At 40.7% G+C, this 27,542-nt stretch overlaps 2 protein-coding genes across 3 annotated transcripts in view; both read right to left on the bottom strand.

The window, feature by feature from the left end:
* Positions 1-9,390, bottom strand: part of dot1l (DOT1-like histone H3K79 methyltransferase) — a 28,993-nt gene extending 19,603 nt beyond the window's left edge. For both annotated transcript variants that reach the window (XM_079890247.1, XM_079890248.1), the window contains exons 1-5: positions 8,986-9,390; positions 3,516-3,559; positions 3,308-3,382; positions 419-482; positions 113-341 (exon numbers count right to left, since the gene is read on the bottom strand). In XM_079890247.1, coding sequence (XP_079746373.1) covers positions 113-341; positions 419-482; positions 3,308-3,382; positions 3,516-3,559; positions 8,986-9,066 — 493 coding nt within the window. In that variant the 5' untranslated portion in view covers positions 9,067-9,390. The remainder of the gene's footprint in view (positions 1-112; positions 342-418; positions 483-3,307; positions 3,383-3,515; positions 3,560-8,985) is intronic.
* Positions 9,391-16,062: 6,672 nt separating this feature from the next.
* ell (elongation factor RNA polymerase II) overlaps positions 16,063-27,542 on the bottom strand; it is a 28,249-nt gene continuing 16,769 nt past the window's right edge. The window contains exons 4-12 of the mRNA XM_079891565.1: positions 26,182-26,345; positions 24,545-24,786; positions 24,051-24,175; positions 21,562-21,652; positions 20,783-21,335; positions 19,689-19,755; positions 19,331-19,502; positions 18,554-18,598; positions 16,063-18,464 (exon numbers count right to left, since the gene is read on the bottom strand). Coding sequence (XP_079747691.1) covers positions 18,348-18,464; positions 18,554-18,598; positions 19,331-19,502; positions 19,689-19,755; positions 20,783-21,335; positions 21,562-21,652; positions 24,051-24,175; positions 24,545-24,786; positions 26,182-26,345 — 1,576 coding nt within the window. The 3' untranslated portion in view covers positions 16,063-18,347. The remainder of the gene's footprint in view (positions 18,465-18,553; positions 18,599-19,330; positions 19,503-19,688; positions 19,756-20,782; positions 21,336-21,561; positions 21,653-24,050; positions 24,176-24,544; positions 24,787-26,181; positions 26,346-27,542) is intronic.

The raw sequence follows: 27,542 nt of genomic DNA, 5'->3' as shown, positions 1-27,542 counted from the left end.
TGGACATTCAATTTTAAGCTGCTTAAAATTTTATTGAAGTGAATTTTGAAGTTGTGTTTTCAGATTTGCAATGTACTTTAGGGCCCCCATCGAATCGGCCCTCATTACTGACCACTGCCCAAATCCACAAAGGTGTCTTCTTCCATCATCTCCATCTCATCAATGATCTGGGCCACCAGGTCGAAGGAGGTCTCTCCGTACACCTCGGGAGAGAACGGCTCGTAGTTGTTGAGTTTCTCCGGGTCGGTGACGGAGTGGTTGTAGACCTGCTGCAGGATGTGACGCAGCAGGCCGTTGGAAGGCCGCTTGTTCAGTTTCATGGGTTGGGTTGTCCCTTTCCACTGCAACACACAAACACAGTTTAACACTTTGTTTGAGGCAAAAATCATCTGTTGTCAGCGAGAAAGACTTGACGTACCAGTTGGTGAATGCTGTCAATGGCTCTGTTGTACTTATCACACAGTCTCTGCATACTCTCAAAGCTGCAAGAAAAAACACAAACTTGGCAAACTTCACAGAAACTGATTTTACTTTCACAAAACTATTGCATTACAATATTTTTATTAGCTCGTACAAATGGCACTTTTAATCATAAAATAAATAATACAATTATTATTATTAGCATTACAACTACATCAATAATAAGAATCATAATAATTATTATTTTTAAAGCTTTGTTTTTTAATGACACCTAATGGACCATACGTATGAGCAGGGCTTGACATTAGCCGCTTTCCGACCAAGTAGTTACAGGAACTTAGTTCTAGGAACTGTCCACTTCTAAACAGTTCTAAGAACTACTCTCCCCCAAACTCGGTTTTGCTGTTTGCGTTCGCACTGGCCAAGTGGCCATAGGAACTGGTAGGAGGGGTAAGGGAGTGACGCAAGCACGGCGACTTTTATTTTGACGGCGCGACGGACCTTTATTTTGGCGGCGCTGAGAACGCCAGAGCAAACAATGCTCGCATTCTCTGTGTTTATTAGTTAGCGATCTGTCTAACAGTACTGTTTAATATGTTATTAGATAGAACTGTTATAGAAAGTAGACAGTATATGAAAAAAGGTTATTAGCCTATGCCGTGTGGTTGATGTCCAGTGTTGCTAGCTGGGCAGATAAACATAATCATGTTTGGCTTGGTCCCATCAAAGTTGCGTTGGATTTTCTCTTCAGCATAAAGGTTTAGAGACCCATCTATCACTGTTTTCCATGTTTGTATAGTTAGTTTATGGAGTAAATATATAGGCTATCATCTGTGTGTTGGTTTACATTCTATCTGTTTTAAAAAATGGCGGGTGCTGGTGTTTTGCGTGCGTTCGGTCATCAGCGTACACTAACGTCACGGGTAGTTCCTATAGTGCTGGTTTAGACCCTACTCTGAAGTAGGACCTAAATTAGTTCCTACAAATGGAGTTCCTAGAACTAAAATCGTTCCTAGTTCCTGCGGTGCGAACACGCCGACATCCGGGTACTATAGGCAATAGTTCTAGGAACTGTGAAAAGGTTCCTCCGGTCGGAAAGCGGCTATTAACACCCACCAACTCGCCAAATGGGGGTGGATTTCAGCAGTGGTGTGTAATGCAGTCACTTCTACTAGCCACTTTGCCAAGTTGAATTTTATTAATATTGTTGGTGTTACAGGGCTTGAATTCTGCATAATTTTACTCGTTCCCGCAGATTTTGTGCTCGCATCTAATGTGCGTGCAAACAAAGCTGCCTCTCAGTACTAAATTGAGATTGTTTAAGCGCAATAAGCAGAGAAAAAGGTCAAATACACACAAAATGTCAAAATGCCGATCTTGGTGAGTATTCACAAACACAGTGAGTTTTATTTTAAGTGATGTAAACAGGTGACAAAGAAAATGCATGTGCAACAGTATCATGGATCAGTGCGTCAGGTCTTAAAGGAGACATATCATGCTTTTAAATCGTTCCTTTTTACATATAAATCATATATTTGTGGTCTATATAAAGCGGAACTGCAATGCTTGGGTCTGAATTCCTCATTATTATAGCTCCACAGGCCCCTTTTCTACCCCTTTTCTGATGTGCGTCTGAGAGCAACTCGTTTTGGTGCGATCTTTTTAAATGCAAATGAGACACGTCATACCCCGCCCCCTCTCCAGGTTGTAGAGGTGACACTCGGTTCAACTCCACCCCATTCGGCCATTTTTGTAGTTTGATAGCAGAGATACGCTTTTCAGAAAAGATAAGGCAACTTACCGTATTTAGCACAATTCACACGGTAATTCAGGAAAAAAATATGTCTGAATGCTCCACGTGAAACTTTGGTCTTCCGACCTTTTACCACCGTGTCGATTTATTTTGATTAATATGTGCGAGGGAGAGAGAGCAAGACAGCGCCTTGTTTGGAGACGGTGAAGTCTTGTTTACACTTTCGCCTGGCTCGGAAGAGAGAGAGAGCGCGTGCGCGACCGGGTCTCTCTCTCCGCTCGTTCTTTCAGTTAAACATGCGCCCTGTCACTCACAAGCGCAGCAGTTCATCTACATTACTCACCGATCAAATAAGACTTTGGCGGGACAAAAAAAAAAAACGCTTTGGCGGGCGCTAAAACAAGTTCAATGCAGGAAAAACCCTGTTGTTGCTGAAGTAGTTATCCTTGAAGTGCTTCGCGTTCGCGCACACAAAAATGACTTTATGGATACATTTCCGTTAAAAATAAAACTCAACCAGGCACTTCGAAGAGGTTCTGATGCTGGGAGACGGTGTAATGAAGCGTGTGGGTTACTACATCCAACAACCGAACATTTTGACTTACCCTCTCGTAAGTTCTGCATCTTTGAGCTTGGACTACAAAATCGTAGCGAGAAATAAAAATGGCGGATTGCTCGAAGTGTTGAGCCGTTAGTCGATGTCCTTATTTGGCAGTTCCGCGACGTAATTGTTCACAAAACGTCATAGAGAATAGAAAAATCGGAGCAGGTTGAAAAATAAGGCCAAAACAGAATATAAAGATATCAACGAAACACCTGAAGAGACTAATTTCAAATTTTCTATACTTCTAAACACTAAAAATATACAACAAAATGCATTTAAAGGCTAAAAAAAAGTGGATTTAGCATGATATGTCCCCTTTAAAGGGACACCAGCCTAATATACCTGCTGTCAAATTATGATATGATATATATATATATATATAGCAGTTTTTCCCCATGGTATCAGTGTCAAAATGGTGGCCAGTGACTAGTGGCTAGTAACTTTGGAAAACCACTAGCCACAGTGACTGGTGAGCAAAAACGTTATTGTCAAGCCCTGCTTATGAGACCATTTTGTGACAATTTCCTCACCTCTTGGTGTCGTAGTCGATAAGTACGTAGTTCTCCATGGCCAGCTTAAGATCTGGGATCTCTTCACACACCCAGCTGGACAAAGAGAAGAGACATGTTAGGTATTACTACATTGATTATTACTGTTTTATTGACAATACACCTTTTACAAACAGAGCAGTCAAATACAAGTGCAAAATCAAACCCATAATACCCATCACAGACTTACCGTATGGTCTCGATGATTTCATGTGCAGCATCATGATGTTTATCCTGGGGCAAAAGGAAAGAAATGCTGAGTTATAAACAAGGTTCAAATTACCGTTTACTTACTCACTAGACTACTTATTTAGCACATGATGTGTAGTTATCCATCTACAAGAAACAAGTTTCTACAACTACAACAGAAACTTGACCTTTCCAGTTTGAGCAGGGTCACGGATCACAACTGTAGCACATTCCTGCACACACAGAAGCCAGTGTGCCTTCAAGCAGGTAAACAAGTTCATTGGGCGCACATGCCCGGATAAGTACATTATGTCACCAAGCCGGCTTCACTGATCACGTATGTTGCAGTCTATGAATGCAAAGCAAGATCTATATCTCAGCACAAGCTTTGTGCAAAAGAAAATGGGCCTTATTCACAAAAAAAGCAGAAACCATGCCGTCGTATGTTACAGTGTTAAGTATTATTTATACAAGAGTATTAACTAATATTTAGAATTGAAGCTTATTTATATGTCCAGTTTCATGTTAATTGTACTTTTAATTTAGCTTTATTTTTAATTACCAAGGCCCTGAAGCCATCACACATGACAGTGCCATACTTAAATACGTGTAATGCTGGCCTTTTAAGAGCTCTGAGGTCATAACAAATCAGTTTTGATGCCAATTAACCCAGGATTGTGTCTAAAATGTGGATGTGACCCAGCCGACTCGCTCAGTCCTGCCGCTGGAGCTCTGCTGCTTCCTGACCCAGTGACCCACTTTCCGTCAACAGAGTCCTGAGAAACCCTCTGCCTGCCGGAGTGTGCCGCTGCTGGGCTCCGTTGCCTCACTAGGCTCCTCCTCATCCAGCAGGGAGCCGTTTTCCCGCTTCGCTCTAAGTATGGCGGGTCTCGTGCTTTTCCGCCCACCCCTGCAGCTCCGAGGCGGTGTGACCGCACTGGGAAATAATGCAGCCACAGTCTAAGGCGAACAAGGGCACTTATTTAAAGCGAGATGCGGCTGACTTGCGTTATTTCAATACTGCGTTAAATGCAAATGCTAAGACAGATGGCGGAGTGTGTACGTGCACAAGCAGACACTTCAGCTCATCGTGCTGCACGGGAGGAGGGGGGACGGCGTGTGTACGGGGTGTTCCGGCGCACAGCAACACCAGAGCCGCAGCTAAAAATATCCAGAGGAAAGGAGGGGAGGATGACAGAGAGCAAGAAATAAAAGCTAACAGCCTTCTGTTACAAGCAGGCTTGACTCACGAGCACAAAATCGGACTATTCGCTCACCTCACGCACACTTGATGTGACTCACGCCAGGAAGTCACGCCTTGTGAACACTTTGGTTTCGCCGTGATTACCTCTCAGCATAACTGTTCTTTTTGGCTGGGACGGCAAATCACCACACCTCGACGTGTTCACGTGTGACGTGTTTAACCGGGTTGTAACGTTCAAACTATGAGGAGTGTCCAATTATTATTTTCTCATACTCTAAACAAATCATTTTGTCTCCAAGTTCAAGGAACTTGATATGGAAGCAAACAAAGCTGATTTAAGTTTTCAGATATGGGATGTAAATGTGTCCGTGAACGTAGGTTTGAGGAGCGCTGGGAAGAAAGAAAACAGTGACGCTCAGTGTTCGATAAAACACCTCCTTCCTCCCACCCCAGGTGAGTGGGATGCTTTTGTTCGGAGCACAATGTGAAGCCGTGAGGCAAAATGGCACGCTAGTGGACGAAGGAGAAAAAAAATAAAAATCACTCAGCTGAGTCTCTGAAAAACAAGATTTGAATGGGTATTTCGGCCTTTGTAAAACACTCTGTCACCTCAAATAAAAGCAAAGAAATATTTCTTGAAAACATGTCACGAGAAAACTCTCTCACATATCCCCTCTTTTTCCATGTCTTAAAGGGTTAATTCTCCCAAGAAGTGTGCATTTTGTCATTAGGGTTAGAGTTAGACCCCATTTATGCTTGAATTTAGCGTCATCCACTTGTGATCCAATCAACTAAAATGCAAGGCGTAAAAAGGGCCTTATATATAATATCCCCCCTTCCCCACCCGGATACTTTCCTCGCCGTGACATCACTAAGGGGCAGCACTTTTCTTGGAGCTTTACCACATGCCTCTGCATTCACTATGAAAGCAGCGTGAACATTCTGCCAAACATCTCTTTTTGTGTTCCTCACAAGAAAGAAAGCAATATGAGTTTGGAATGACACAGGGTGAATTTTTCCTTTAGGGGTAGTCTAAATCAACAGTGCATGTGGATAACCACCACCCAGACTCCCTAATTAACAGAATACATCCCTCCCTAAACAAAAAATATTCAAGGCATATCTGCAGCTTGCCAATCAGGGGCGCTCTGCAATTCAGTTTACCCAACAGCAGGGTAGAAATATGTCTCTCAGGAGGTGGGGCATCCATCCCACATCAGACAAAGTCAAAGACGGAAGTCATCTGAGGCCAAGTGAGACAGTAAAACTGCTGAGGTCACAACGACCAGAAAGGGCACGCTGAATGACAAATGAAAGAGATGGGAGTTTTAGTGACGAAAAGAACCTGCACTTCCCACATTCTCAGTTTGAGTAAGATGAGCATGAATCGTAATATTAGCTGGCGAAAGGGACAAATGAGACAGCTGTTTCTGTGGAAACCACAGCCTTTTGATCTGCCCCCCCATTTCCGCCTAAGACCGAAATTGCGTTGAAAACCTTGATGGCGTGAGAAAAGTCTTTCCGAACACGTTCTTGTAATGAATATTAAAACAAATACGCTTGTCTTGTTTTTTTAGACATTTGTAGACATTCTCATCTCGACTCTTAGACCCTAAATAGTACTTTCTTCTATAACAGGGTAAATAGTTATAGAACTATTATGGGGGGTTTGTTAATCACGGTGTGGAATCTGTGTGTTATGATTACTGTACATGTGCAATGACTGTAATGCTTTCAGAAACAACAGACAGAAGAATGGTGGCTGACTCAGAATGGATGATATGAACAAGACAAGACTTTTTGATGTCATTATGGGAACAACGGTCATAGAAACTAGAATACTACATTTTCAAAAGAAAAATAACTTGCCATCACTATGCTAGGGTGTTCTGGGTGGTTACCAGGGCGTTGCTATGCAGATGCTAAGGCGTTCAAAGCATATTAAGAGTCACCACCACCATTTCTCTATGATATACGCAAATCTAAATATTTGCGCCCCTGCTTCAATGCCAATATACAGTTTGTTTTATTTCAGCTTTATCTTCTACCAGGTGAAACTCCCCTATGTTAGGATATCTAATCCTCTGAGCAATAATAATAATTAATAATAGTAGCAAGCAAGCGTCAATAATAATGTAAATTTGGTGTAGTGGTCGACCGATATATCGGCCGATATTTGGTATTTTTAAAATATCGGCATCGGCCGATAAGTTTTTCTGATTGGCCGATGTGTTGTAAGCGGGACTTATTTTGACGGGGGCGCTGAGAACACCACAGAGAACGGCAGCGCCTGATCACACAGCGCTCACTCACATTCTCGGTCGGTCCGTGCAAAGTGAGTGCCTTTTTATTCACATATTTTAAACAATTACTTTATTTGTAAAAAAAAAAAAAAAAAAAAAACCTAATAGGATTGCAGATTCAAGAAGTTTGCATCTGAAGTATAAGCATGTTTATTTCAAAGATTTGTTTTCTAATTTATTAAATATTGATTAAAATAAATATAAAGTATATATATAGGCTTTATATCGGCCACCCTGCTTTCTAAGATATCGGCATAAAAAACACGCACCAATATTCAAGTCCAGCAAGTTTTACAACCCACTAGCAACCACCAAAAAGTCAGTTATTGCCAAACTTCCTAAATAATCTTGCATACTAGCTTGTTTTTCAAGAAATGTCAGTCATATGGGTTTCGACATGACACTTAGGCCCTTTCAAGGTGTATACAGATGGTAACCAAAATAAAGTGAAAGGGCTGCCAAATTAGCAACCGCATTTTAAGCCGCCAGTGACAAATCTGACACTTCCAGAGCAGTATTCAATACTTCAAAGGATCCCATATGTTATATAAAGACCATACTAGAATCATACAACCGCCAAATATTGTGAAGCAAACATTCAAACTGTAAAAAAAACTGAGAAACGTTACAGGACACAAACCAGAGCAATTTGTCAATAAAAGGCACTAGGAGATGCAGTCCTGTCGCCTGAGTGCACTACTCGCCTTTTGTTTAACACCCTTCGTGCGATATTTAGCCGGTACGAAGCATATCACACCCTAATATATTCACTTCAGATATCTACACACACACACACACACACTTCTGAGACATTTGTACTGTTTACGTTATCTAGAGTTTGACGGCTATTGGCATTGGGTAAAAAGCGATAAAGTTAGCTAGCCCTGCTATCTGACTGTTAGCATGACGGCTAGCGTGAACTCCAGTCTCTATACACATTCGTTGAATACAGAGTCATGCAAACCGTCGTTTTAGGCTTAAAATGTGCATTACTGTAAGTCAAAACAATTTGTTCGTGAATAACGAGTGTTATACACACTCTCTCAGGTTTTGGTTAGGACTCCGTCTCAAACTCTAATGAGCTGCCTACTTAGTGAGCGTATAGTATTTTTAGTTCACTGCTTTTCCTTCCTTCAAAGACTGACAACAGCACGAACCAATAGTATTCGAGTGCGGGATGTCACGCCGCATTCAATTGGTTTGACCTACTAAATTAATACGCCCCCTTCAAGGAGTCATTTTGATTTTAATAAACTATTTGTTTCGTATTTGTTTAACAATGAGTCAATGATTCGATGTGAAGTGAGTTTGTTTAAGGGTGTTATGAGTAGGTCAACTAACTGGCATAATAAATATAACCTCTAGAAAGAGTCCCTGACATAATATTTGAAAAATAAAATGTAGCTAATTTAAACGATTCGAATAACACCAAATTCACGTTTAAATCGCATTTAATCTGCCACTTCAGTGTAATCATGCTGCCTAGGTAGCCAGCTCACTAGAATCTAAGACGCAACCACTGTGCGAGATGGCCAACTGGGTCAGCAGGCTACACACAGCCAGTGTGTGTTTCCAACGATCCAAATATGATTTTATTCGAGGTTATAATATATTTTGTCTTTTTAAAACACAACCGTCTGTGTCATATCAGGTCTAACTAGTGTTTAGTGATCTTCTGAGCACCTTTATGAATATATACACAAATGCTTACGGGTATCCAACACTTTAGGATGTAACGTTATTGACACTCTCGTGTCCCAGTTGTACGCGGTTGATAAAACACTAGTAGAGAAACAAGCACGCAAAAAAGCCAAAACAACAATGAGAAAATGTACACACTGTAGGTTAGCTACTCGTTTTGATGCACGCTGTTCTCTACCTAAATGACCCACTTCGCCTGATCGCAAGGGAATCCCGGTGTTGGTTTCGGTTTATATTTAAATAATAAGACGGATAGTACTTACATATATAGGCAAGGGCCACGGGTAGCCTGCAGCTTCGGCTCCGGCCGGCGACTTCAGTTTTAACTCCAGCTTTTCTCCCATTATCCCCAGTACAGCTAATGGACGAGACACAAGCTAGAGTAAGGGCATATTCCGTGGAAAAAAACAGCCGGTTTAACGCGATAGGATCTCACGTTGGATATCGCAGGTTGGGGGTGATTTCACAAAGTTGAGCCGCAAGATTTGGTCGGTTTGGATCCGATCTGCCCCGGTGATTTCGAGAAAATGATCGATTATGCCGAGCGGCTGCTCAGTCTCGGCAGTAGCACCGCCGCCATCTTCACCGGCTCACGAATGAAAAAAATGCGCCCGAGTGTGTATGTGTGGAAGTCCGATTCATTTCCGCGAATCGGTTCTTTCGAACAGTTCTTTCAAGGAATGATTTCAAACGAGTATTTTGCGTCATAAAATAGTCATTTGTGTCCCATATGCGTTTAGCCTACATATCATGAGTGAAAGGTTTTAATTAAACGTTTCGTCGATTACTCAAACCGTTTCCTGAACGTCCTATCCGTTAACGAATCGCTCACATCGGTTTTAGGAATCGGCTCAATTGATTCATTGAAAAGATCCGACTGACATGAACAATTCGCGCGTGCGAGTGTAGCCCACAGATCGTACCAACAAAACCGAAAGAAAAGGGAGAGTGAATTCGGTATGTATAAAACTAGAGGGGCGAGGCGTCGGTTCTCTGACACACAAACGGCGGGGATTTCTCCTCGACAACTCTCTCACATTGGCTGGGTAACGATGACACGGATCAACAATTAACCGGGCAGTTTGAATCAGGATGCCGGTGCCAATAACCGTTGACTGGGCGGGACGTACCATTTCCCCCCCCCCCAGCACATGTGCCGAATGCAAATAATTCATGTTTACTATCAGGATAAGTTTGCTGGGCCATTACTTTCAAATACAGTGTGAAAATGTGAAGTGAAACTAATATTTAGCTTTCTTTTTAGTATTTTTTATTTATTTATTTTTGTTAAGATTTGAGAACAGAGACAAAGTTATTATAAAGTAGCCCAATTCAACATTATTCCCCCCTTTTATAGGCTAGGTGTGATAATTTTAGATAATTTGGGATCAAATGCTAGTCCCTAATAATGTCTTGGGTGTCAAAAATTTTAAGTAAATCTGTGAGCTGTACAGTTGTGGCATATGTTCATTTGGCTGTGTATATTTGATGTTGCTTGATCTATTTTATACCAATTTATTTTTCCAATTCTACTGTCAGATCACAATCTGGTTGACTGAATCGAACCAGAACTACATAAATCATTCACTACTTCTAGTGTTGTTCCAGTGTGACTAAAATCATTAAAAATCGTGATTTCATTTACTAAAATAAAATTAATAATATTAATAATAATAAAAATGTCGACTTTGCAATTAAAAAGTTTATGTACTACAATTACTAAAATCAAAAAGTAATTAAAAAAAAGTTTACACAAAAAGTTTCCATAAACACAGTTGGTTATGTCTAAAGTGAAAGCAAACATTTGAGTGAAAATCGGGTGCGTGTATATTAGATGCATGCCGGTCTTAAAGTGACAGTAGCCTAATAGTAAACATAGGCCTAGTTCACCCAAAAATGAAAATTCTGTCCTTATTTATTCAACATGCACCAATGCTTCATTTTTCTAAATGTCATAATCTTTTGTTTACAAACAAGTATTCATTATAGACTCTCCCCTTTGAAGGCCTCATCCACATGACTGATCCTCAACAAACCCGTTTCCATACCGGCGTGATGACTCCGATCTTCAACCAGATGGAACATGGTTATATTCTAAATGTCCAATCCAATCTGACTTCTGACCTGTAATGCTGGCTGAATCATAATCATACACTGTTGGTTCATTGGCCAGAGGAGAACTGGCCCCCGACTGAGCCTGGGGTTCTCCCTGATGGAGTTTTGGTTCCTTGTCACTGTCGCCTTTTTCGCCTTTTTGGTTTTTGGCTTGCTTAGTTGGGGACATTTAATTTAATTTAATAAAAAACAATATTATTGATTTGCCTGCATTGACACCATTATATGAGAACTGAACTGAGCTGGACAATGACATCACGGTTTTCTCGTGGCTATATAAATAAATGATTAAATTAATAACTTTTTTACAACAAAAATGAAACATCACTAAGCTTACTTAAGCTGGACTGTGATGCTATTTTCTTCTAGAAATAAACTGTGTTGCATTATTTTCCTGTTATCACTGTAAAGCTGCTTTGATACAATCTGTATTGTAAAAAGCGCTATATAAATAAAAGTGAATTGAATTGAATTTACTCACTCGAATGTTGTTCCAAACCTGTATTAATTTCTAAAACAAAAAGCAGAGAGAAAACCACTCACTGCTCTGAGAACTTCAACAGTAGCTTTAATAAGCATCAGTGTATAATTTATACAGTGAAGTCTATGTAGTGTTTTATTTTTATATTAGTTCATTTCATTTCTTTCTTGAATGCTTCTGTTAATGTAGCTGAAAAAATAAAGCACTGCTTAATTCATTTGTATATTATACCTTGTGTAACGTGTATCTTTGTTCATATCTTTTAATAAAGAAAATAATGACAAATATTTTTATCTTGGCCTAAATGTCTGCCATTCTTTTTTATTTTCTATTTTGTTACCTTGTAAGGCCTTGTTTTTAAAATGGGGACATTATTTTGGCTGTAATGCTCAGTCACTTGCAAAATAGTAAAACCAGCATGAAAAAGAATCGTGATAAAATCATTATTCGTGATTTTCTTGAAAAATGATATATTTTAGATCGTGATTTTGCCACCCCTAATGCCATATTCTTATTGTTTGATCGTCATGATTGTTCACAGGTGTTTCTTGTTAGTCATTAGTCTTGGTGTATAAATAGCCCTCATGTTTCCATTTTATCTTGTTCCGTGTCGGTGTCGGTGTCCGTGTCGGTGTGTCCAAGCTGGTGTCCGTGTCTGTGCCGGTGTCCATGCTGGTGTCCGTGTCTGTGCTGGAGTCCGTGCCAGTGTCCGTGCCAGTGTCCGTGTCTGTGCCGGTGTCCATGCTGGTGTCCATGCTGGTGTCCGTGTCTGTGCCGGTGTCCGTGCCAGTGTCCGTGTCTGTGCTGGTGTCCATGCCAGTGTCCGTGTCCGTGCCGGTGTCAGTGTCCGTGTCCGTGCCCGTGTCTGTGCTGGTGTCCGTGCCAGTGTCCGTGCCGGTGTCTGTGCCGGTGTCCGTGCCGGTGTCCGTGCCAGTGTCCGTGTCTGTGCTGGAGTCCGTGCCAGTGTCTGTGTCTGTGCCGGGGTCCATGCTGGTGTCCGTGTCTGTGCCGGTGTTCGTGCCAGTGTCCGTGTCTGTGCCGGTGTCCGTGCCAGTGTCCGTGTCCGTGTCCGTGTCCGTGTCCGTGTCCGTGCCGGTGTCAGTGTCCGTGTCCGTGCCCGTGTCTGTGCTGGTGTCCGTGCCAGTGTCCGTGCCGGTGTCCATGCCGGTGTCCGTGCCAGTGTCCGTGCCGGTGTCCATGCCGGTGTCCGTGCCAGTGTCCGTGCCGGTGTCCATGCCGGTGTCCGTGCCAGTGTCCGTGCCGGTGTCCATGCCGGTGTCCGTGCCAGTGTCCGTGCCGGTGTCCATGCCGGTGTCCGTGCCAGTGTCCGTGCCGGTGTCCATGCCGGTGTCCGTGCCAGTGTCCGTGTCTGTGCTGGAGTCCGTGCCAGTGTCCGTGCCGGTGTCCATGCCGGTGTCCGTGCCAGTGTCCGTGTCTGTGCCGGTGTCCATGCTGGTGTCCGTGTCTGTGCCGGTGTCCGTGTCTGTGCCCATGCCGGGTTTTGTTTTGTCGGTGTCCGGTGTCATATTCTTATTGGTTGATCGTCATGATTGTTCACAGGTGTTTCTTGTTAATCATTAGTCTTGGTGTATCAATTAGCCCTCATGTTTCCATTGTATCTTGTCTAGTTTTGTTTGTGTAACCGGTGTTGGTGAGTCTCATATAACCATGTCAAATTCACGTTTTTTGTCATGTCCATGTCGGTGCCGTTGTGTCTGTGCCATGTGTGTCCATGCCGGTGCCCATGTTTCCGTGTCCGTGCCGGTTCTGGTGTCTGTGCCATTGTGTCCATGTCGGTGTGTCCCCATCCCATGTGTGTCCATGCCGGTGCCCGTGTTTCCGTGCCGTGCTGGTGTCTGTGCCATTGTGTCCGTGTCGGTGTGTGTCCATCCCATGTGTGTCCATGCCGGTGCCCGTGTTTCTGTGTCGGTGCTGGTGTCCATGCCTGTGCCGATGTCCATCCCGGGTTTTGTTTTGTCGGTGTCCATGCCGGTGTGTCCATTAAAATCGGATGCGTGTCATATGCGTGTATATTAGATGAGTGCAGGTCTTATAGTGACAGTAGCCTAATAGTAAACATGCTGCCGCTTGTCCTTAAAAGGAAAGTTCAACCAAAAATGAAAAATGTACTCTCTAATGATGTTCCAAACCTGTATTTTATACTTTGTTACATTGTAAGGACATTATTTTGGCTGTAATGCTCAGTCACTTGCGAAATAGTAAAACCAGCATGAAAAAGAATTGTGATAAAATCGTGAATTGTGATTTTCCTGAAAAAAAAAAAAATCGTGATATGATATTTTTGACATATCGCCCACCCCTAACCTGTTGTTATTATTAGCCTGATATTTAAATGTACATTTCTGATTTAGATTGTGGATTTCTCAACATGAATCAAGGCGTATTAAAGTCTTTCAAGCATTCCAGCACTTCTTACACTCCATGTGATGTTGAGATATAGGCTACTGAATTACTGCACAAAGCAAAAACATGTGGAATCCACCATAATACTCTGAAAGTTGTTGTTCTACATTCAACCAGTGACAAACAGCTTGTATATGAATAGAAACCCATCCCAAACATGGACTTGAAGCTATATTAAAAGTGCATTCCCACAATCTTGAGGGAAATGTAAATATGGACAATTAGAGTGCAATTTGTGGGCCTAAGCAAACAGGAAGGAAAGTCTTAAATCTTGAGGGCGTCTTCCAACTGTCAGGGGGTTCGGTGTGTTGTAACGGGATGAACGAGGACAGGGCAGGGAGAGACCCAAATGAGCCAGGAACGAGAGGCTGGCGCAGTGCCAAACTGAACTCGCTGACTCCCCTCGAGCTCTCCTAAAATTGAGGCCAACATAACACCATGAAGGCAGCTGAGGATTTCACATGACATTTCCTTTATAGTATACATCCAAACGTGCCCTCTACTCAGAGTTTAGTCGGCTAGTGTTTATAAAGAACCAGAGGGTTGAGTACCAAATAAGGCACAAAAAGCCACTAAAATGAGTGCAGTACACGTTATGATATTTAAGAACTATTTCCGACCAGATATAGAACCATATTTACGCTTATAAACTGACCTACTGGCTGTAAATAAAGGGACTACAACAACTTGATCAAAAACAAAACCTGTGCTGCCATCTAGTGGCTATTGACTGAACAGTCTATGCATTAGTTAACAGAAAGAGCTTATTTAAAGGGACAGTTCACCCAAAAACAAAAATTCTGTCATCATTTACTCACCCTCATGTTGTTCCAAATCTGTGAGTTTCTTTCTTCTGTTGAACACAAAAGAAGTTATTTAGAAGAATGATGGTATCCATAAAGTAAATGGTAGCCATTGACTTCCATGGTATTTTGTTCCTATGGAAGTCAATGGCTGCCGTAAACTGTTTGATTACCAACATTCTTTAAAATATCTTCTTTTGTGTTCAACAGAAGAAAGAAACTCTCAGATTTGAAACAACTTGAGGGTGAGTAAATGATGGCAGAATTAATTTTTTTGGATGAACTATGCAGGAAATATCGTATTTACGAGCTGAATGTAACAACAAAGTCGTAAATACAAGTTTACGAGTTGGGGGCGTGTCAGTGGGTGCGCGATGACGTCACTTCACCCCCCGGAACACGCCCCCTCAGCCAGACTGAGTGGCAAAACTTCCTGCAACATGACTGGCAAAACAAACGATTATCTTCTTAAATTAAAGGCAAATGGACTCGACAGTTATTCTTACAACTTACCAAAGAACCAGTAGTCCATGGACATTAACATGTGGCCAGGAATCAGGTTTCCTTACATTTATTTGTGCCTGATTTCGACGCCTGGGAAACACAAAGTAAAGCCTGCGAACGCTTTATCCGCTAGACTACACTATAAATATACAGGTATATATGTAATGTAGGTAGATCTAAATCTGGATGATCACTTGGATCACTGTTATATTGCCATATCGCCCAGCCCTAAAACTTATTAAAGCATTAGGGAATTATAGACATAAAATTATACCTTTAAGCTGTTTGGAAACGATGTGTATTGTGAAATAAATTTGACTGGACACTTGGTCGTGCTTCAAGATGGGATAAAGTTGACGAGGACATCATATACTAGTTGTTTCTATATATTTTGTAGAAACTTTTAATTTTATTTTTAACTTTTCTAAGTTATCTGGAGAACTGTCATGCAGTCTATCCATCTATCAACTGGATTTGTCAAACATTATCCAAACAATGTAAGGCTCATCATAATGGATGGGAAATATTGAATTGATTTGTCAATACAAATGTATGACCTTGAGTATAATTTTACCCACGTTTCTGGAGGGCCACCACAGCCCTGCTCCAATAGTTTTCAAATCAGCCTGAGGGACTTGATTAGCTGGATCATGTGCGTTTAATTAAAGTTAAAGCTAAATGGTGCAGGGTGGTGGTTTTCACCCTTTTTTTTACAACATAAGCTAAAAAATTTATATTAAAAAATATAATAGTATTGTAATATAACAATATAACAGTTTTGAGTGCCCCCCCCCCAAAAAAGCAAAACATTATTTGTTCTTTATTTTCTAGAACTAGAGTTTAAAAACCTTGCTGTGTTTTTGTGTAGTTAAGTAATCTTCCTCCAAAGAACGTGACTGAACGACGTAAACTACTTCCCAACTCGTACATATGAACGTCTTCCCAAGAGGACTTGAACACTCCCCTAAGAAACATAATTTGGACACACAAAATAACACTTCAGAATAAAAAGCAAGTTTTCCAAGAATTTTATTGAAATACCAAGATAAATTTCAGTCCCGGTCCCTTGTTATTTCAAAAAGCGCGCTTTGGGTTTGAGCGTTGACGTCGCAAGCCTTCGTCCCAAAGCTCCTCCCACTCCCTTTATTTTTCTTTTCTCTTTTGCTAAAACAGCAACATATTTCATCTGATGCAAACCTATACAACAGGTCATTTGGCACATTTCCCCCCCCCCGCCCGGTTGTCTCGACATAGTTTGAAGAATCGTAGCAGTTTCCAATCCAAACAAACGTCATTCGTATTTGTCGTTGAATTGTTTGCAGCATTTTCAGACTGTTTCTTCGGGTAACGTAAAAGACCGTGATTAAAAAAAAGAGAATTCTCAGGACTAAATATCTGTGGTTTACCTGGTAAATTTGTGATTGAGAATTGTTGATTTAAATTTCTCAATTGCTTTTAAACAATCGATTCAGAAGAGTCAAATTTGGCTTTATTTCAATTCTTGTAATTGCGCTCCTTAAAAATCGTAACACTAAACTAATGCTGGCCAGGTAAATTCGGGGCAATTTGAGAAGTATTTGGCTTCAAATGCTCTTGAACATTAAACAGCAATGTAAAACCGCTCTAAACACTGGCCTTTACCCTTTTTTATGTCTTCAACAGTCAGAAAGCATGCATACACAGACAGACAAGGCAAGTGTCTCCTTGCAACAAAACCCAGGTAAGAGTAACAGCAAGAAGCTGAGCAAAGTGCTGAATTTTAATATTTAAACATAAAAAGAGTTCAGATATCAGAAGTACAACTGATGCTTCAACAGGACCTGACAGATGATCAACTTGTGGTCGAGCTTCCACGAGGCGGATGCCACAGTAATGCGAGGAGCACGTCAGAGGTTTGTAATGGATCCTCCACGATGAGATGCCTTAATGGAATTTAACAGTCATCTCATAATGAAAATACTGTCTGAAATGGTCAAACGCCCCACAAATACTCAGTATTCAAGAAAGCATTGAATTGCTAAAGGGTTCAGACTGTGAGCGAAGGTTGCGTTTCTGCCATTTTGTCTCTCCACCAACCAGCCCATTGGAAAATACCATAGGGCTACGTTAAAGGGATACAATCACCATTTTCTGGAAGAATACCAAGTAAGTTTGGCCAAAGACGTGATGTTACCGTCACACTCGTAACTAGCAATACTGGATCACTCTAGATACCTGAGGGACGACGCACGGCTCACGTGAGGCACAATTTCGCAAGATTTGCCTGCACTTTACAACCACACCTGATTCATGATTCAATATGATGAGGGTTGTGATAAAGCAATATTTTTCATTCAAAAGTATGTAATATTGCAAAAAAAAAGTGCCGACACCGACCCTCACTTCTGGAATGGCAAGTTAATCCGAAAGCATGGAGCTTTACCATGGCCGTCGCTTAATACTGATTCTGTCAAAGCCTCTAAACAGACGGTGATCTTCCTCGGATAGGCATCTGATTCATGTCCATTGCACGTGGTCTAGAGCATTGCACAAAATAAGGAGCCAGATAGTGCCGTTTCAGACACTACAGCACTCTAAAAAAAAAAAAAGAAAAGAAAATGGGGAAAGTGTACTGCGATAGGGATCTCTTGAAATCCAAGGCAGCTTTTGCATAAAATACTGACTGATTAAGGAGATAAAGACCAAAGGGACGGGACGAGATGTTTAGCACTCAATCTGAGGAGTGTGAAATAATCGGACTGATGTATGCCTATGGAAGACTGAAAAAAAAAAAAAAAGAATGAGGAAAAATAAATATAAAATAAAATAAAATAGTTTATCATTAGGACCTTCCATTTTAGTACATACAGGAAAATAATATCCACTTAACTTCTTTTTTCTTCCTTTTTATAAACCTTAAACTATTAGAATCTGGGAAAGGCTGTTGGTCATCCTCGTTCGCAAAGCCAGGAAAAAAAGCTTCAAAAGAAAGTTTTTCCTTTCACACATTCGAGAATGGAAGGGAGCTGGCAACCAATCCCATAATGCATTAGGCTACACAGGTAAGCATGGCTGAGTACGCCCATGTCCCACGTCCCATAAATGAAATTCATGGGTCTGTATGGTCCTTACTAGAGCACTTGGCCCACTACAGAGGGGGGAAAAAGAAATCAGTTTCGTGGCATTTTACATTAGAGCAACTTGTTTTAAGAGAAAACCAAGAAAAACAATAACAAAAAAAAAAAGAAAAAAATCCAGAGTTTGTTTCTTTTTCTCAAGGGAGAAAGAAGCAAAAACAATGAGACAAAAAATATTGTTATTAGTGCCAGTTTTGAAGTTGCTGTTGATCATATTCTGCTATCAGTTTTTTAATATGTGCCAGTTTGTTGTGTAGATATTCACAGCGGTTCTTCTCTTGGCTATAGTTTGGATTAGTCTGTGAGAAAAGAAGAGAATGTGATCAGTATTTGAAACGCAAAGTATTTTTTTTTAACAAAAAAAAGGTGGAAGAGACTGTCGGTTTACCTTTTTGATTTTACGATACTCTTCAAGTATCTGGTTGTGGATTGTCTGTGAAAAGGAGAAACAGTTCTTTTCAATGCTGTTCCTACTTGAATACAGTAGTTTCAAATGTGTTATAAGATCATAAACAAAAGAGTTTGAAGACAAGCTCTATGATCAGCTTCTTTTACTAAATCAAGTTAGCGCTTATAACACAAAGTATGATTGACCAAAGTAGTAGCGGTCAAAACTGTTCAAGACACTGTAAATTTCCTCCCTTGTTTCTGCCTTTTTTGTTGTTTTGTCAAACCATATTGCTTAATTTTCCTAGCCAGATCTGGTAACAGTTTTACAGCTACAATGCAAATAGCAGTTGTCACCTGACCTGTAACTCTCAAACTGGCCGCAATCCAGCGTGATAACTTCATTATTGAGCCCTATAAAGGATTATGACTACGTGTAGGAGAAATAAATGATGCCTCACGACATTCTGCTCTGGTTATTTAACATGATTGCCTCTAATCAGTCAGATGATTGTGTTGTTTATTTCATTACTCTCCCAGACTAGATTGGGAGAGGCAAGGAAAGAAAAACAGTAACAGTTTCCAATTTATCAAGATGTGAAAATTACAGTAGGACCCTGGATGAGTCAACTGCCCTCTTTAATATTTTATTTTCCGGAGGAAGACATGGCTACTGGGATCAGGCTGGGGCCGACAGTACATTAATAAAAAATTAGTTGTAATCAAATGCGTGGATGAATGCACTGCATTTTTGGTATGGGATTTTCAATAAAGATACCTTGTACTTGTCTGTGCCTTGCTGGAGTTGTTTGAGCTCTGAGTCGAGTATAGTGAACTGTCGGGTGATGCCCTCTATCCGTGAGTGGAGGCCCCGGTACTCGCTGTACTCTGAGTTGAAGTCAATCTTGTAAGTCTGACGTTGCTCTTGCGAGCTTATCACTGTGTATTTTCTGTTTAGGAAACCAAGCGGAAAAAAACACCAGTTTTATAAACTTCATAAAAGTTTAATGTTATTTTCATCCTCTTTTAGTTATATAACGCAACTTTTTTTCTTTTAAAAAAAAAAAAAAAAAACCTGACGCAAAAGCTAAGTGAAAAGACTTTTTCAATTTGAAAATGTACAAAGAGGTGCTTACAATAAATAGTCTGTTGTCTCTGATGAAGATGCAGGAATACTGGAGCTGTTGCACGTTCCGTTTAGACCTGAAAAAAAATTTAATAAAAGGATTTCAAGGACAGTTTTATCCTGCAGACTGAGGGACAAGGACAATATGCCATGACGTCAGTCCACACGTATGCTGGGAGAGGGAGAAAACTGCTAAAACAATATGAAGGATGTGCAAAACTATACATGTAATGTATCTGCTTGTTTTCCACTCTTTGGCCACCAGGTGTTATTGAAGCCTCGAGAAATGAACCACTTGGCTGAAAAGCTTCAATGGGGCTTCATCTCGCCACCACTACTTGCTGTTGTTAGACTACTTATCAAATATTCGATGGATTGTCTGAATGACTTTTCCACTAATTGACCTTGCTAACAGGCCACGCTAGATTTTGGGACTATTAATCAACTAGTTGGTGAGCCGTCTGAATAATTATTTAGCTAATTAACTTCACTAAATCAACTAGTCTGTTGTTAGACTATTAAATCAAATAATTGATGGGTTATCTGAGCGACTATTCAACAAATCGACCCATCTAACAAACTAGGTCGGTTGCTGGACTACTAATCGAATAGTTGGTGTGTTGCCTGAATAGTTATTCAGCGAATGACCTCACTTAACCCTCCATGTCGGATTTTGGACTAGTAATTGCCTACTTGAATAGATGTTCAGACAGCCCACCCCACCAATTAATCGGCCTCACTAACGACTAGGTTGGTCGTTAGACTAATTGACTAGTCAGTGAGTTGTCTGAGCGATTCCGCTAATTACTTCACTAACTGAATGTGTTAGTTGTTGGACTACTTTTTGTTAAATTGATGGGCCTCCTGTGCGACTATTTAACTAAAGTTGGTTGTTTATTAAATCAACTTTTTTTAGCCGTTTACTTGTTTGCTAAACATACTCTTCAAAATAAGATCCGAAATATAAAATCTTTTGTGTCCTAGATCTAATTGAGATAATAGACTAAACTCAAATGGGACAAAAGTTCACCTGCTGCATTCTGGGGTGCTTTCTGACATCATAACCCTTGACATTATAAATTATTCAGAGAAAGTAATCCGCACCTGTCCTCCTATCGCTTGTTGTGACATCACAGGTTTTCCTCTGATCCAAGCCATGGTCTTCATCAACTCTCCTCTCCTTCTTCATGTCCCGCTCTCGGTCTTTTTCCTTAGACTTGTCTTTGTCCTTGTGTTTTTTGGACTTCTTCTTAGGCTTGCCATGCAGTGAGAGTTGAGCGGTCCGGGTCTGAGATCCGTCCAGGCTGCTGTGGGTTGGGGACATGGATCCCAGAACTTCATTTTGCGTTGTGGAGCGAGGGGCGAATGACGGGGGCTGACTCAGTCTTTCCGCCACTGCCGCCTCTAGACTTTCACAGTCTCTGCCGTTGGAGTCGTTGCTGACATCCGAAAGGGGGTCGAAGGGTCGGGGGATCTCCAGCGGAGGGATTTGAGAGCTCGACGACGTCTCTGCTGCTTGAGAACTAGAAGTAGAAGAGTCCTTACCATTGGATGAGCTCAGTTTGCCGTTGATGAGCCCTGTAGACTTGCTAGCTAGATGCGATATTCTGGGTTTCTTATTGGCCAGGGGATCGATGAATTCTGCTGCAGGTCGTTTCTGTTGGCCACGAACAATGATGGTTCGTTAAACTGGGATGTTATTAAATAGTGATTAAATGTCGTCTACTAGTAGTGCATCATTTTGAATGATGAATGATTTGATGTAAGACAAATATGGGAGCAAGAAAGGATTAACCCTTACATATTTCCTCATAACACAAACAGATCCATCATAACAGTTCTATTCCAGCTTTGATGGGTCTAAAACGAGGCAAAAGGCTGACCTGAGAGGGTGAGCTGCTGGCTGGCTCTTTGTGCGGGCTGACCGGGCTCTCCACAGACACAGGGGCACTGCTCTGAGGCTTACACAGTTTTCTGTGGAGAATGTAAGACAAGGAATCATCAGTTTTAAAAAGAACCAAGGAACAGCCTCAGAGAGAGAGATCAAAAGAACCCGACTAATCCAGAAAAGTGCTGCAGACTGTGCTGTAAAAATTTTACCTTAATTGATTTGCATGTATAACTGAGATATTAATTATTGAAGCATAACACATCAAAATATCTCTGATAAAGACCCATCTGAACTTGTCTTGCAATTGATAAGCAATTTACTGATAAGCAGATGGTTATGCGAATATCGTATCCACAACATTTTTGACAATTCCGACTAGTCTTCATGAAGATAGAATACGATGAAGCCGTTTAAAATGTCACTTTGGCAAACGCATTACTGCACTAAATACATTTAAATGGCACAGTAGGAAAACAAATGTATTGACCATAAGATTCTTAAAAAAAAAAAAAAAAAAAAAAAGATTGACCAACTTGTGTGACGTATATATCATCAGTTAAAACAACATATACATCAAAATATGGGCAGTGTAAATACTAGGGGTGTAACAATATATCGTGTCACAATACAAAAATAAGTATCGTGGAGTATAGTGTATAGTTCACCCAAAATAAAAATTAATGTGTGAGAAAAAATTCAAGTTTACAGAGTTTTAGTTCTACATTAAACTACTATATATATATATAATGTTGAAAATAATGTAGCTATAATAATGCAATGGGGGGAATATTTATGGGTCCTGATAATGCCAAAAGTCTTATGTTCCCAGTAAAAAGTGGCCTACATTATTTTAAATATATCTAGTCAGTGGAAGAGTGCAAGCATATTCTTCTGAAATAATTCTGTATTTATTTTCAGCTTCAGAATCATGAATATTTTTATTTTTTCTGGTATCCCTATTGTCCTTGTGCATTGGGTTACCAGCCCCAAGTCCAAGCCTATTTATTTACACCCACAATGTAATATCAAAATTAGTATTTTAATCAACAGTACATTTTTTGTTAACCTTTTATCATATGTCTTGGAGTATCACAATAATATCGTATTGTGAGTTCAGTATCATGATATCTATCGAATCATAACATGCATCGTTACACCCCTAGTAAACGCATAAAAATTTGTCGTTGGTCAGAGTCATGCGAAACACCACCACAGAGAATGGGCACTCCAATCACTTCAGATGATTTAATTTTCCATATAAATGTGTATTTTAACATCAAACATGGTAACTTAAGTGCACTAAAATAATAAAATCAAGCAATCAGCCAAAGTTCATAATGCTGCTTGAGGTCAAGTGCACTGAGGGAGTTTGTGTGCATGTCAACAGGGGGCAGTACGACACGGGACAATACGTCCCGATAGCAGGCCCCGCCTCCGTCGAGGGTGCATGGACAGGGGTCTATGCCTGAGAGTAGGTGGGTGGGCATGAGTCGCTATGGTCTCGATCAAACTGCGTATGCCCATGCACGGACTGGCCTTGGACCTGGACCTGCGCCACCCACACACGGATCAGCATGTGCTGGAATAAGGTTGCATCACTAACCTCCCGACTGCACACAGTCACGGCTCTTACGTGACAGCACGTCGTTCAAGACCAGATGGGAAAGTGGGTGGGTGCAAGAGGGGGGTGTGTGGATGTAAAAAGGCCCGTCAGCCGATAAGCTTCACCACCAGTCTCGAAATGCAAGCGCGTGTAATGTCTTCCACACGGGTGTTGGGTTTGTTTCTGGCAAATATTTTCATTTTGTTTTGAACCGATATCACAACACCATGTTCTCCTCGGTCTAGCATGTAGCATGGCCTCTCTAAATTTAGCTTCCAGGGGTCTCACACCACCAGAGTTCATGGGAACCCAGACGTTTCCATGTAAAGGCACCCACACACTACAAAATAATCGGGCTGATTTTGGGCCAAATTCTCCCCTGACAATCCTAGGTAAAGTCACGATAATCTTGCGGGCCAGCCTTGAGTAAATAAAGCTGTACAACTACTGAAAAGGCAAAAAATTTCAAGCAGTATTGCAGTTGAAATGCGTTATGACATGGAAAGGAGTATATTGTCGTGCTTATGCAAAACACTGGCACATGGCAGAAAATGAATACTCAATTTTTGCATAAAAGTGTGTATATTGTGAATGACATACAAACCTACTATCGAAGTATCATCTTGTTTTGAGAACATCAAATATTGAGATGATTAATTTAAATTACCCTTTAATTTAATGATATAAAACCATGTAATAACAATATATAATTTATAATAAAATCATCAAGAAAAGAGTCCTTAAACTTTACTGCAAAATGTATATGTATAAATGCACCACGAGTGAGAAACACCCCCACAAAAAAAAAAAAAAAAAAAAAAACCCAAAGAAGAAATGAAAGATAATTCAGTGTGGATATGAAAGTCACTGAAGCTTACCGTGCAAGAATTCTCTTCAGAATCTGCTGGTCCATCTCAGTGTAACCAGGCCAGTCCTTATGAACTTCCTTAAACAAACAATCCTTCAATGTGAAGGTGTTGTCCTTACTATTCAGGTTAGCCACCTACACAAAAAAATAAATAAAACACAGCAAAATGAAACAAGAGGCTTAAGTCTTTGGCTCTCTAAAAATAAGCGCTGTATTTCAACACCAGTGCAGAAAAACAAACAACACTACAACAGCGTGCTGACAGCCTCTGTATATTACTGTACATGCTTTGGCTTTATGCAGGCCTGAGTCTGTCTATGTTTTGACAAATGTGTCTAGGTTGAGCCATTATGTCCAAGTAGAGTTCAAAAACACGATTTAGAATGGGTCAAACAAAGTAACTACTTGCATATTACTTGTACTATTTTTACAGCGTGCAGTATGGATATCGTGTTTTGCGTGTAACAAAGCTATCAATTAGTATTTCTAGTGCTGGTTACGAACCTGTTGCAGGAGGCTGTCCAGTGTCTCCTTGTCCTGAGGAGACAGGCCTTCTTTCGTGAGCCGCACCAGCAGTTCGGGTTTGCGGTAGGGCTTGAGGGCCAGTAAATGCACTAGCCGTTCCCTCAGCGGCCGGGGCGGGCTCTTTTTCTGACTGCTGGAGATGATAACCGGCCTCGTGAGCCGCCGCGACAGAGCCACATCTGACAAACCCGTTATCGGCTTCCGGATCTGTACACGCTTACCTGAACAGTAAAGGGAAAAGAGTTGGTCAAAAAATTTTTTTATGTTAAACGAACAGAGGGTAGTCTCTTGAATGAGCAAGTATTCAAGTATATCAAGACATCATTAAAATGGTCCATGTGACTACAGTGGTTCAAATGTAATGTTATAAAGCGACAAGCACAAAAAGTACTTGTTTAATGGCATCTTTATGGATGAAGGTCACTGAGACTCACTGAGACTAATACAGCTATTGATGAACTTCAAACAATCCTCATATAAACCCATAATAGATGTCATATTTGCCTGTGCCCTTCCTGTCTAACATTGACAGAACAATATACAGAAATTGAATAAAGTTCTCAAACAGTCTGCACGGCATAAATAGATTAAATAGACTAATCCTTAAAGCTACAAAAGTTCTTTAGTCAAGAGCAATTAGTGATTTTCTCTGTTCCCTTTGTTCTTTGATTAACATTAATGCCAGAGATTTAGTGGCTGCTGTCCCTTTAAAACCAGCCGCTGCTGCAAGATATCTCACACGCGCCTCATTCACTCAACTCTCCACGTTCATTTTAGACTTTATTTAACTTAAGAGTGCTCTTATGTTATGAGGATGCTCGACAAAACGTGCGTTACTGTTCGTTCAAGCCAAGTTCAGGTTCAAAGCATTTGCATGAATAAGACCAGGATCATATAATGTAAAACTAGCCAAACGATGAAAATAAAACTTTCCCATTTTTCTGGTCTAGTTTTATTCCTGTTATTCCTGCTGTACAAAATGCCCGCGTCACCTCCGCATCATGGCAATTCTGCTCCAGCTGGAAGCAATTACCAAACTGGCTCCGTGTGTTTATCACACTAAGGTACATATTTTGTGACAGCAAATAAAAATGATTCATTATGAAGGCTATATTAAAATAAATTGATAGTATAAAATACTTCAAAACTATATCTACATTTTTAATGCCTGTAGGATTCAAATGTAATGCTTTTTAAGGCCTTAATTTTCGCAAAACTCATTTAATGACTTTTAATGCCCCGCGGAAACCCTGTTTAAGGACCCGCAGGGACCCTGTAATTATTTATTCCAATTTGAGGGGGGCACATTTTTTATTTGACTTCACTGGCACATTTGACTTAAGCTAGTGATAGTATTGTGCAAGTTACAGAGTACTCCATATAACATTTTCAGTGAGCAATAATAATAACCAACAGCTTCATTAATTATGTAGCAGGCTGCAGTTTCAGACATGTGGAGACGAACTGGCTCTGATCGCAACCCCCCTCTTCCACCTGTCTGTGTGCACCATGTGTAAACAGATGGGATTTTGACCAAAACGAGGTTCTTCCGCTCAAGCCTTACAGGAACAGTCGCATACATTCAAATGTGGCGGCCCAAGATGCGTCAAACCTACCCACGTATCTCCCGCCAGGCTTGATGACGATGGCTCCACGGCTGCGGGTCTCCTCCTCGGCCTGAGCCATGCTTTGCCTGGCTTTCTGGTAGGAGTCGTCAGTGGCGCATACCGTGATTTTGTCCTGGATCCCTCCGAGGCAGTCCAGTTGTATGCTCCCTTCACTGGACAGAAACCAAGCCTGTCAGACACTCCAAATGGCACCGACTACGCCACCTTCTCACCAGTTATGCATTTCAAATGTGTTGCAATGGCTCATTTACAGCCCAGGTGGTTGGATGGGCGTCCTCTAAAGGGCAACACCTGTAGAGAGGTTCTTTACGGACAGCTCATCCACCCTGAAACCCTGTCAAATGCCTTTGATCTGCTTGCCCAAAGCTTGGCAACATCTGATCACAGTTAAGGCACATAGTGTTTTCCCACTATGCCTGTGCAAAACAGCAAGTTGGCAGGTTTTCGAAAGTAGTCGGAAGGAAGCCCTGTAAAAATAAGCTGCTAAAGTCACTGAATATGCATATTCTCAGCAGACAACTAGAAGTCTGACAGTAATGGTCTTGAAACGTTTTGATGAAGCAAGTGAATTTGTTGCGAAAGCGATGCTATGATGGCTGATGCTACAGATAAATTTAGAGAACTTCATGTAGAGGGTTTATAGTGCACTGACAATGTTAGTAGGGCTGACTAGATTAGGGCTTTTTTTTTTTAGGGTTAATATTTAATGAAATTATATAAAACTCAGTTAAAATATTCAATATGCATAAAAATAATTGTAAGTATCATAAATTATGGAAAAACTACACTACTGTGTGTGGTTAGTAAGATTTTTAATAAAAGAAATTAATACTTTATTCAAAAAGAATGCATTAAATTGATCAAAAGACAAAAATAAATAAGATAATTTTAGATGAATGGATAAAAATCGGGCAGCGCAGCTATTTTTAACATTCATAAGAAATGTTAGTAAGGATGCTGAAAATTCAGCTTTGTATCATAGGAATAAATTACATTTAATATATTAAAGTTATAATAATTTCAAACTTACTGTTTTTACTGTATTTTTTACTAAAATGCAGCCTTGGTGCTTCTTTGGCTTTCAAAAACAAAAATCTTACTGAACCCAAAATTTGGGATATTATAGAATTTATAATTTAATAATGTAAAAAAAAAGTATACTTAAAATATATTTAATAAAAAAAAACTCAGTCAACCTAACAAACCATACCAAACTGGCACTTGACACAGGAGTCATGTGATCTAGTGGTTGAAGATATAGGCTGAGACCATCCGCTTAAGTCTGACACCACGCGTCACTGCTTCCGGTTCCAAACGCTCTACCACACGCCCCAAAACAACAAACGAAG

Source organism: Squalius cephalus (genome assembly GCF_949319135.1).
Source record: "Squalius cephalus genome assembly, chromosome: 13".
In the NCBI taxonomy this organism is placed as follows: domain Eukaryota; kingdom Metazoa; phylum Chordata; class Actinopteri; order Cypriniformes; family Leuciscidae; genus Squalius; species Squalius cephalus.
The sequence above is the reverse complement of the archived record's forward strand: the minus strand, read 5'-3'. Positions and strand labels throughout refer to the sequence as shown.